Raw genomic sequence first — 12,007 nt, 5'->3', positions numbered from 1 at the left:
CGAGCCAACATCCAGATTTAAATACTCTACGCGCTGACTTGCTCCCGCGGGCGCGATCAGGGGTTCTCGTGCCCCCTGGTTGCGCACGCGGGAGCAGGTTGGCGTTCGTGCCACCGTTCTTTTGTTCACAGATTCAACATTAAGCTCCACTCATATACCTGGTCATGGCCGAATATACACAGCGCAACGCTAGTATAGTGCCAATGTTAAATTCTACTACTACTACTACTACTTCCTCGGAGTTGTCGAGTCAACTTTTTCTCTCAACGACTCCCAAACAACATATTTTCTCCATCGTGAAATATGTAAGATTTTTGTTTCGCACATTTATTCCCTTGGGCGAAAAAAACATTGAAAGTGTTTTTTTTCTTCTTCCCGAAACGAATAGGTTATGCTTACAAGAGCAGCAGTCACTCTTCTCATCACGACGTTTAAGAATGAGTGGAACGACGTAAAAAGCGGCAGTTCGGAAATCGAGCAGTCGTGTTTGACCATAACGAAAGGAAATTGTAAATTATTTAAAGGTAAATAAATGCCCATTGAGAATGAAGCCATATATAGGAGAAAATTTATGCCAAGTGATTTAGTGCATTTGTTATATGCGATGATATAGTGTTTCTGGTGTTCTCTCCGAGAGTGAATCTAATTTGTCGCGCGGAGTGTTGGACTTCTGTACATTAACCTAGTTTTCCTGTGCGGGGGGCATGGACCCCCCAAGGTCTTCTCGTTAATCTCATTTGTATACCGTATTTGTCGATCCACGCCTCTTCATTCTTTATTCTTTTTGTATTGAAAGTGCCAAATGTTTAAGTGAGAGGAAATCCATTTTTGTTGCTTTATTTTAGCAAGGATACATTTTGCGATTAGATATAAATATTTGCAGCATTTGCAGTGTATTTCTCTGACTCATTGTGACTCATATGTGTGTGTGAGTGTTTGTATTTTAGTGCCGGAATTGTGACATGTTTTCTATTTTTTTTTTCATGACAAAAGACTTCTTTTTTCTAATTTAAGATAAATGTTTATAATATTAATTGTGTTGTGATTGCAGGAGTATTTATTAAAGAAAAATGCCTGCTCCACCGCCTCCGCCACCACCAGGATTTAGCTTAACGAATTCTGCTGCATCCGGGGAACAGGGCAGAAATCAATTGCTCCAATCAATCAGGGCTGGAAGAACATTGAAAAAAACTGTCACTAATGATAAGAGTGCTCCTGCAATTGGTGGTATTACTTTTACTTTCATTATTTTGAATTTCTTATAATTTCTTTTTTTATTTCTTTTAATTTCTTTTAAATTCTTTTTTTATTTCTTTCTATTTCCTCAAGTTTTTTAACTGTTCTTTTTTTTCGTTTAAAGAAAACTTGTTTTAGAATGTAGTTTCTGTGTATAAATGGCATTGTTAACAAAATTCCTTTTGATTAGCTGTTTTGTTTATCAATTCGTTAAATGTATGTGTGCGATGAAAGGTCGCATGCAATATTTACAGAAAAAACGTAAACATGTTTCTAATCACATTTCATAATTTTTGTTTTCAAATACGAAGACAATTCTCATTTTTTTTTTTTTCATAATAATATTGCAAATTATAAAATATTGTCGATTATTTTGTAAATATTGCAAGAAATTTATATCGTTAAATATAGGGTTTGCTACAGGTCAGGGACTTTAAGGAAAAGTCAGGAATTTTTATTAAACTGAAAAAATTAAATTTTTAGAATTCATAAGAAAATTCTGAATTTTTGTGTCTTTTTTTGTTTGACTCATAAACTATGAAATTACCACGAATTCTAATACAAAAAAGAGTTTTTTAATAATATATTTAATTAAATGTCAAAAATAACTGATTAATTAAAGAATATTAGTTAAAAACAATAAGAAAAATTGAATTTTAGATAAATTATAGGAATGATTGAAGAAATTCAATTATTTTCAACAGTAACAAAATTCTTCACAGAAATTCAATTATTTTCAAAAATTTTAATAAAATTCTTGGCAAAATTTCAATTATCTTGATAAATAATAAAATTCTTCTTCAAAATTCAATTATTTTCAAAAATAATACAATTATCCACAGGAATTCAATTATTTCAATAAATAATAAAAAATCTTCGTTAAAATTGAATTATATTCAAAAATTTCAATAAAATTCTTCACAAGAATTCAATTATTTTCAATATAATTTAAATTACATTCTTCGCAAAAATTCAATTATTTTCTTATTATATAATTTTTCGCAGGAATTCAATTATAATCAACAATTTTAATTAAATTATTCGTTCGAATTCAATTATTTCAATAAGTAATAAAAATCTCCATTAAAATTGAATTATATTCAAAAATTTAATTAGTTTCATAAATAATACAATTGTTTGCAAGAATACAGTTATATTCAATAATTTATTTAATAATAATAAGTAACAAAATTATTCACAGAAATTCAATTATTTTCAAAAATTTTAATACAATTTGTGGCAAAATTTCAATTATCATAAAAAATAATAAAATTCTACTCCAAAATTCAATTATTTTCAAAAATTTTAATAAAATTCTTTTTCAAAATTCAATTATTTTCAAAAGTTTTAATTAAATTTTTGTCAAGATTTCAATTATCTTGAAAAACATCTTTTTAAATTTTTTATTATTATAAACAATAAAAATGTTTTAGGAAATCAATTATTTACAAATTTTTTTATAAATTTCTTTGCAATAATTTAATTATTTTCTTAAATAATAGAATTTTTACAGGGATTCTATTATTTTCGTAAATAATAATAAAAATTAATAATAATAATAATAATAAAAATAATAATAATAATTAACTTATAGCAGAATTTCAATTATTTTTAATATAATTTTAATGTAATTGTTTGAAAAATGTAATTATACTTTAAAAGTTTATTAAAATTGGTCAAAGGAATTTTATTATTTAAGAATTTATTGATAAATTTCTTTATGAGAATTCAATTTCAAGAAACATTCAATTATTGAATAAATTAGTTATTTTTGTATTTAAATGATTAAATTCTCTTAAATGAATTTTAGTTGTAAAATTGAATTGAAAAACAAATCGATTTTAAAATTCTCAAAGAATTTTCAAAAATAGTTGATTTAAAAAAGAATTTCAGTTAAAAATTCTGAAAAATAGTTATTGAATTGAAATGATGAAAATAATTTTAAAAAAAGTTACAGTAACAATATTCTTATAACAAAAAATAATGATTTTATCACTCAGTCATCTTTTATTATTATAAAACATGATTTTGAATTTTTTTAAAATCTTAATTTCTATGGAAAAATAATAATGATTAAATAGTAATTTAAAAAAAGAAGTTATTGTTGTTTTCGAATAATTTTTCAAAATTAAAGAAATTCTTTAAGAAATGTGATGAAATATTCTTTTTAATTGAAGTTTAAGTGACAAATTATAATTTTAAATTACAATTTGAATTACAATTAGAAAATAAAATTAGAATTACAATTTTTCAATTAATTATTTTATTGTAGTCGAATAAATGGAGAAATATTCGCATAATTAAATTCTCTGTTTAAAATCTGTGTTACTTTCTGCAATAATAAAAACAATGCTACTTATGAAGCTCATAAAGTTAATCCAATAATAAATGGTGCTCCACATATTCGCTTATTGAATTTCATATGGAATATTTTATGGTTTAATGTGATTTTCGTAAAATGTTTTATTTATAATTGTTTAAACTATAAATTTAATTAAAGTGAACTTCTTTCTATGTTTTATATTATTTTTCTTTTCTATTTTTTTCTTTTTTCATTTCTTTTCTTTTCGTTTTTCTTTCTTATTTTCATTTCTTTTTTATTTTCTTTTTTCGATCTTATTTTCATTTATTTTTTCTTTTTTTTTTTCTTATTTTCATTTCTTTTTTATTCTTTTCTTTTTTCTTTTCTGTTTTTTCTATTTTTACTTTCTTTCTTTATTTTTCGTTTCTACATTAAATAATTTTTCGTATTATACCATTTTTTCTCTAGTTTTATATTTTTTAATTTTATTTTATATTTATCTTGATTAACTAATTTTTGAATTATTTGTGCACAGGGAAAGTGAAAGTAGGAAATTCAAATTTATCAAGCACTGGAGGAAACAATAATTCGAGTTCAAATGTGTCGAATAGCATCAGCAGCGGTAGCATTAGCAATGGAAGTCCAGCGGGACTTGGTGGCCTTTTCGCTGGAGGAATGCCAAAATTAAAACCCACTGGACTCAGGGGAAATTTAGAGGAGAGAAGCAATGGGAACAGTGTAAATAATACTAGTAGCAATCATCAGGCTCATAGCACTCATACAATTCCAAGTGTGAAACGAGGTCCTCCACCTGTACCACCGCCAATCACGCAGAAACCACAGGTTGGAGAAAAATTCTTCTCTCTTATTATTTTTTCTTTATACATGTATAAAAATCATGAATCACTTCTCAGTCAATAATTTATTATCGTGATTCACTTATTCTATCTCCTTGTCAATACAATAATAATTAATCACTTCTATCTTATCTAATAACTCGCACAATCATTTTTTTTCTCTCAATATTGTTCTTTTTTTGTAAAATAATAATTTTACAAAAATAGAACAATATTGAGAGAGAAAAAAAATGATTGTATGATTTGTTATTTTTTAAATAGAAGAAGAATTTATTATTGTACACGAAACATCTTCTTCTGTAATATACTAATCGTTGTATTTCGGTAATCTGTTTTTCAGTTTAAAGTTAGTTGCTGTTTGTTTTCTTGTTTCCTAATTTTTTAAATAATTTCTCCTTTTAAATGATTAACATTTTAATTTTAAACTTTATGTACTGGAAATCATTCTATTCTTCTAAAGTATTTATAAAAAAAATTTTGAAAATAATTGAATTTTATGAAGAATTTAATTATTTTTAATAATTAAAATTTTTTTAGTCAATTTATAAATAATAAAAATCTTCGTAAAATTTCAATTATTTTTATATAAATAACAAAATTCTTATCAGGATTTCACTTATTTTCAATAACATTTTAATTAATTTCTTGAAAAATTTCAATTATTTTTAAAAATTCTTCGAGAAAATGCAATTATATAAAAAAATAATTTAATTTTTCACAAGAGTTCAATTATTAAAAAAACTTTAAATAAAATCCAATTCAATTATTTTTAAAAATAATGAAATTTTCGCTGGAATTCAATTATATTAATATACAATTCTTCGAAAGAATTCAATAATATCAATAAATAGTAAATTTTTCACAGTAATTCAATTATTTTAAATGATTTTTATTAAAATTCTTTAAAATAATTGAATTGTTTTGAAGAATTTATTTCAACATTCTTGAAAATAATTAAATTTTTTTTAATAATTTCTACAAAAAATTTTCAAAATAATTGAATTTTAAGAAGAATTTCTTTTAAGTAGTTAAAATAATCGTGTTTATTATTTATTGTAATTAACGATTTTCCTATTTAATTATATTAAAATTATTCATAGAGAATTAAATTCTTTTAGAAAATTTTATTAGAGTTTTTGTAAATAATTCAATTTTTTTTTTTTTAAAGAATTTCATTAAATTTCGTAAAAATAATGTAATTTTTTAAAATAATTGAAATTTGCAAAGAATTTTATTAAAATCTTTTGAGAACAATTGAATTGGTTAGAAAAATTTTATTACAATTTTTAAAAATAATTTAATCTAGTTAGAGAAATTTTATTAAAATTATCTTATTGAATTTTTTTCTAGAAATTTTATTAAAATTAGGTTGAAAATAATTGAATTTCTCAGAAAAATTTTGTTATTTCAAAAATAATTGAATTCTTGACAAGAATTTTACAATATATAAAAATGATTGAATTTTTTATCAGAATTGTTAAAAATAATTGAATTTTTTTTTAAACTCTTGAAAATAAATGAATTTAAATAATATTTTTATAAATAATTGTATTCTTTCGGAAAATTTTATTAAAATTGTATTAAAAATAATTGAATTCCTCCGAAACATTTTATTATTTATGAAAATATGTAATTGAATTCATTTGTAGAATTTTATTATTTATGAAAATATTTTAATTCTTACGAAGATTTATCTTATTTATGAAAATAATTGAATTCTTGTTGAGAATTTTACAATTCATAATAATAATTGAATTGATTCGAAGAATTTTTTTTGAATCTTTGAAAATAACTGAATTTTATGAAGGAATTTTATTAAGAATTTTGAAAATAATGATTTTTTTAAAGGAATTTCATCAAAATTGTCGGAAATAATTGAATTTATATTAAAATTCACAAAAATAATCGAATTTAGTTAATATTTTTAAAAATAATTGTATTCTTTCGGAAAATTTTATTAAAATTATAGTGAAAATAATTGAATTGCTCTAAAGAATTTTATTATTCATGAAAATAATGAAATTCTTGCGACAAATTTTATTAAAATTTTTGAATAATAATAAACAAAAATATTTAATATTATGTACTTAATAAATGCATTCTAATTTTAAATCTGTTATAATTCAAAGATTTGATGTTTATTCTTGAAATTATAAATTTTTTTAATTTTCTGTCAACTTTTATTCCACAAAATTTATTTTGGAGACCGTAAAATTCAAGTTTTGTGTAATTTCTGTCAACTTTTGCTTCTTATAGAGAAAATGTTATAATAAAACTTACTTCGGAAACAGTAAAATTTATTAATAAAACAGCAAATTTAAATTTAACGTATTAAAATGAATTGGTATTAAATATTTTAGAATAGAAAATGATTTAAATTATTTCTGATGTCTTTTCAACTAAATGGACTTCAAAAGAAAAAAACATTATTTAAAAATAAAAAAATTATTGCTTCCTTCGCTATTTTTTCAAGAACTGATAAATATTCTTTTAATTTCAGTTGAACACGGATTCGTCGTCGACGACAACAATCACGAGTAATGCGGAGGGTCACCAAAAGGGTTTCGGTAAATTGAGTCATGCGCCGAGACCACCACCGCCAACGGTTGCGGCCCCAAAGAAACCATCGCCACCGCCGAAAAAATTGGGTCTCACGGCGGGAACAGTGGCGAGGGCGCAAAGTATGCGACTACCACGTTCGCCACCGGTGTTGGCGCCAAACCCCTCATCCCTACATCAGTCGCAGGACTGTCTCAATGTCACGGAAATGCAGCAGAGACGAATATTGCGACCGCCAGTTGTTAGACCGCCATCGCCACCAATTTCGAGGGCGAGCAGTACAACAACAATAACGCGAGCAGCACCACCGCCACCGTCGCGTGTTCCCGTCACGGCGCCAAGTATACCGCCACCACCGCCTCCACTTCCACATCGCGTCGGTCAAACGCACCAGAGGATAGCGCCACCGCCACCCCCAACACCTCCCACGAGAGGCTCATCAATTAAAAATGGTCAACCAATTTCCATTGATTTAGAAGCGAGGTTCGGCAATCTATTTCACTCGATTGCCGAGTTTCCGTCACCCGAACCCTTTACCAGATGTCCCAAGGTCTACAATAGTAAATTAGTCGGTGAGGACAAAATGCAAAGCCTTCGGCAATCTTTAATTAATCTCACACTTAAACGTCATTCTTCTACTTTCGATGTTTAATGCAAAAAATTTACCATTATTTGCTCTCTTTTTTTTCTTTCTCTCTCTCACACACACTCTCTTTTTGCACTAATTTTTTCATAATGTTATGGATTTATTCTTTTCTTCGCATGTTGTGCACGATAATTTTGTATTCAAATAACATTATTCATACATTTTCCGAGAGTAATTTTAGTTTAGCTGATTATGAAAATAGTTCTTCGGCATGTCTTCATGGAGAAAATATTAGGAAATTTTTATTATATTTTTGTAGCAAAATTCAAATTTTGGGGAATTTCTGTCAACTTCCACAATTTACAGAGTAAATTTTAAGAAAATTTATTTTGAAAATAGTTAAAGTTTAATGTTTTGGAATTTCTGTCGACTTTTACTATTTGTAGAGAAAATTTCCACAAAATTTACTTTGGAAATTGTAAATAGGCCATTGCGAAATATTTAAATAGCAATTTATTCTTCCACAGGAATTAAATTGTTTCTAATTATTTCAATGTAAAGCCTTTTCGAAATTTAACTATTTCTAAAAATTGCAACTGTAATTCTTTCAAAATTCAAACATTTTTTCGTTGAAATTTTTAAATAAAATTATTCAAATCTTTAATCATTTTAATTCAAAATAAAAATTTAAATATGATTACAATTTTATGATAATTAAAATTTTCAAAGATTTTAATTTAAAACCTTTTTGAAATTCAATTATTTGCAAAAATTCACGTTATGTTTTTAATATTCAATTATTATCTAAAATTTTAACTGAAATTCAATTTTAAATCAATTCTTATTAGAAAGTTCTACGAGAATTCAATTATTCAAATACAAAAATAAATAATTTATTAAATAATCGAATATTTCTAAATATTTCATTCTTATTATTTGAAAATAATTATTAACTTCTAATAAACAAATTATATTACATAAATAATCTAATTCTTTGGAAGAATTTTAATAGAATTTTTAAGAATAATTGCATTTTTGTCGAGGAATTTATAATTGTATTTAAAATAATTGAATTCTTGCAACGAATTTTATTAATATTTATAAAAATAATTGAATTCCTGCGAAGAATTTTATTATTTATAAAAATAATTGAATTCTTGTGAAGTAGTTTATCAAATTATTTTTAAATAATTAAATTCATTTGGAAAATTTTTTATTAAAATAGTAGATAATGAAAATTGAATTTCGAAAAATTTCTGAAAATAATTGAATTTTTTGAAAGAATTTTATTAAAAATTTTGAGAACAATTTGTTTATTCCAGCTATTAACGAATAATTTAATTCTCAACAAATTTAATGCAAAATCTTTAAGTATAAATTTGAAAACATTTATTTAACAAAATTATTCAAGTGTTGAATAATTGAATTGAAAAGTCAGGGGAATAAAAAATTTAATTTTTGTAATGAGACTGAATTAAATAAACAATTATTTCGACTTTTTTTGCAATTTAAAGTTCATCCGAGGCCTGAAAGTATTACATTGAAATCAAATTAAATATTTTAAAATAGAAAACTTTTCACTTAAATGTATTGTGGATGTAGTAAAATTCAATAAATTAAATAGTAATATTTTTGTAGATTTAATGGTATTAATTATTATAATCAAAATAAGCATTAAGTATGCAGAAATAAATCAAACTTACTCTAGAAATAGTAGAAGTCACGATGGGAAATGTACAGAAATTTCCTAAAGTTTAGCTTTTCTACAAAAAATACTAAAAATTAGTTTCTTCGTTTTTTTCTTATTCTTATACAATAGGGAAAAATTGAAATTCTTTTTCTTTTAAAGTAATCTTTTTTAGTAATCGTCTTGGCTTCTTTACGGTCACTCCTGAGAATTTTCTCCTTTTTTTCCTTATTTTATTTTCTTTTGTAAATTGATATATTTTCCTCTAGACTTTCTCAATAATAATTATTGGTTCTCTTGATTTGTCAATAATTTGCGCATTTATTGGTTTTATGAAATATTTTCTTCTTTATATGAATTCTGCCGATTATGTCATTTTGCAGTTTATGAATTATGATTTTTATTCATTCTTGTTTTCCAGATATCAGAGATGGCACTTAATTTAATTTTCTTTTTGGAACTTTTTGCGGAGCAATTTATTTATATATTATTTTATTTTAACTTTATAAAAGTATTTTTGTAATTAAATATCCATAGAAATTAAGACAACTATATGTATAATTTTTTTTCATTACCTTTAAATTGAAATTCTCGTCCATTTTTTGTGATAATTCAATTTTTTTCGTTATTCGATTCTCCAATTTATTTTTTATTTTATTTTATCTTTAATTTTTGTGAATTTTTATTTTTTATTTGAATTTATTTTTAATTTTCGTGTGTTTTTATCTTTTATTTTCAATTTTTGTAAATTTGCAAATTTTATTTAAATTCATTTTTAATTTTCGTGAATATTAAAATTTTTTAATTTCATTTAAATTTATTTTTATTGGTTTGCAGTTAAATTTTTAATTTTTGTAAATATTTAACCTTTAGGTATTTGAATTGATTTCCAATTTTTATAAACTTGTAAATTGTATTTAAATTTATTTTTAATTTTCGTGAATATTCAAATTTTGTTTGAATTTATTTTTATTGGTTTGTAACTAAAATTCACTTTTAATTTTGTAAATTTGCAAATTTTATTTAAATTCATTCTCATATTTCGTTAATATTCAAATTTTTCAATTTTATTTAAATTTATTTTTATTAGTTCATATAAAAAATTTTGCTTTTTTTAAATTCTATTTCGAAAATATTTTTCAACTCGTTAAATGTTTAAAAAAAATTTGAGAAAGGTTTATTTTTTGGCATTATTTTAATTAGAATTTTGTCGATTTGGAAAATTAATTTTTTGGATGAAAATAATGGAGATATTTTGTCTCGAGAAAAATCATTTGGCACGCTTTGGTTGCATCTTCAGCTGCTTAATTAAAAAAAACACTCCACCCTCTTCTGTGCATATACTAAAAAAATTTAATTCCATTCTGCGCTTCGATCGCATGGGATTTTTTTTCTCAAAATGACGATAAGTTTTTTTTTTGCATACAGCATGGTTACTTATCTCTTGGTGTTAATTGAATGGTTGCAAAAAAAGAAATTTCTGGTTAAATGAGATGTTTTGAAAAATTACAGCATCCAAGCAACAAGCTCCACCACCACCGCAACGATCGGCGGCACCTGCCCCCAGTTCGATGGCCCAATTAAAATCATCATCTGGGGGTAAACAGTGGCAGCAGAATGCGGCTTCATCAGCATGTTGAGAGAGAGAGAGAGAGAAAAAAAAGAGAGAGACCCAATTTTTAATCTACGTGATATCTCGTTCTTTATTTATGAGTCGCCTAGTTAGCTTATAATTATAAATAATGTTCTTAAAACATTGCCAAATTTTAAGAAAATTGAGTAACAAAGAATACGGAGTAAGAAATATAAGGACCTAGGCGTCAAAGTTTCAACTAACTATAGTTAGAAAACTTTCCTTCCTCGTTGTTAAAAAAAAACGAAAAAAACAAGAAAAAAAATATTTATCCCCTTTTCAATTTTTAAATGCATATCTTCGTCATTTTATCCATATCAAAATTCAATTTTCTGTATAGAAGACAATTTTTTATTTATAAAATCTAATTTATTAGTTGAGGAGTGTTGGAGAAACGTTTTATTTCCTAACGATTCATTTTTTGGAAAAGTTTTCTTTTCGACAAAAGAAATTCTAAAAGGAAACAAGAAAGCAGAGGAACAAAGAAGAAAAGGAAAAATGAGTCGATTTTTCCTCCTCATTTAGAGAAAATAAGAAAAAAAAGGTAAAAAAAGTCTTTTGGACGAGGGAAAATAGTTTTCTTTCCTATGTTATAAGGACAGACCTATATTGTTATGCACACGGTGCACTGAAATGGAAGATTTACTTTATACAAGATGTGAAAGATGATGATGCACGTTAGCATTTCGATAAAGACAGAAACTTTACCTTTTTTAACATAATTTTTTTTTTTGTCTTTATTTAAATAGTATTAATCAAAATTCTCGGGAAATGAGAAATTCAATGAAATTGCCAAAAGACAATTTTTAAAAAAAAGTCGTTCTGTTTTTAAAAAGTATTAACACTATATGAAACGTATTCATAATTTTTTTTTGTGTTAATTATCTTTTTTTTATCGTTTAACAATATATTTTATTTTTAATCTTTAGTTTCGATTTTTTAATTATATGCTCCTATTTTTTTCCTGTCTTACATGTTTTAATGTAATTCGAAAGACACGATTCGAGCGTGTGTGCATAATCTTGTAATATTGTTGAAAATATAATACATTATATAATTTTACTTGTTCTTCCTTTTCATTTTTCGATTATTTATTCCTATTTACAAAAAAATGAATATTCGTATCTTTGAAAATTTTAAAGTCGAC

At 24.4% G+C, this 12,007-nt stretch overlaps 1 protein-coding gene across 3 annotated transcripts; it reads left to right on the top strand.

Moving 5' to 3' along the window:
- The first annotated feature begins 206 nt into the window (after positions 1 to 206).
- LOC122502903 (WAS/WASL-interacting protein family member 1-like) lies at positions 207 to 11,922 on the top strand. 3 transcript variants are annotated; one of them, XM_043613228.1, is made up of 5 exons: positions 207 to 524; positions 1,052 to 1,227; positions 4,074 to 4,381; positions 6,896 to 7,526; positions 10,740 to 11,922. In XM_043613228.1, the coding sequence occupies exons 2-5, from the start codon at positions 1,071 to 1,073 to the stop codon at positions 10,865 to 10,867; spliced, it is 1,224 nt and encodes a 407-aa protein (XP_043469163.1). In that variant the 5' UTR covers positions 207 to 524; positions 1,052 to 1,070; the 3' UTR covers positions 10,868 to 11,922. The 3 variants fall into 3 exon arrangements, with proteins under 3 accessions (XP_043469163.1, XP_043469165.1, XP_043469164.1); XM_043613230.1 differs by lacking the exon at positions 10,740 to 11,922 and adding an exon at positions 9,649 to 9,705 and having other exon boundaries at positions 210 to 524; XM_043613229.1 differs by lacking the exon at positions 207 to 524 and adding an exon at positions 584 to 928.
- The last annotated feature ends 85 nt before the right edge of the window (positions 11,923 to 12,007 follow it).

The sequence above is a fragment of the Leptopilina heterotoma genome, unplaced genomic scaffold (genome assembly GCF_015476425.1).
Source record: "Leptopilina heterotoma isolate Lh14 unplaced genomic scaffold, ASM1547642v1 Lhet_24, whole genome shotgun sequence".
Classification (NCBI taxonomy): Eukaryota; Metazoa; Arthropoda; class Insecta; order Hymenoptera; family Figitidae; genus Leptopilina; species Leptopilina heterotoma.
The sequence above is the reverse complement of the archived record's forward strand: the minus strand, read 5'-3'. Positions and strand labels throughout refer to the sequence as shown.

Excerpts from the sequence above, each read along its gene's own strand:
- LOC122502903 (XM_043613228.1), top strand. The coding sequence starts at position 1,071 with ATGCCTGCTCCACCGCCTCCGCCACCACCAGGATTTAGCTTAACGAAT. Across the intron at positions 1,228-4,073 it reads GAGTGCTCCTGCAATTGGTG|GGAAAGTGAAAGTAGGAAAT; the intron begins GTATTACTTTTA and ends ATTTGTGCACAG. Across the intron at positions 7,527-10,739 it reads CTACAATAGTAAATTAGTCG|CATCCAAGCAACAAGCTCCA; the intron begins GTGAGGACAAAA and ends GAAAAATTACAG.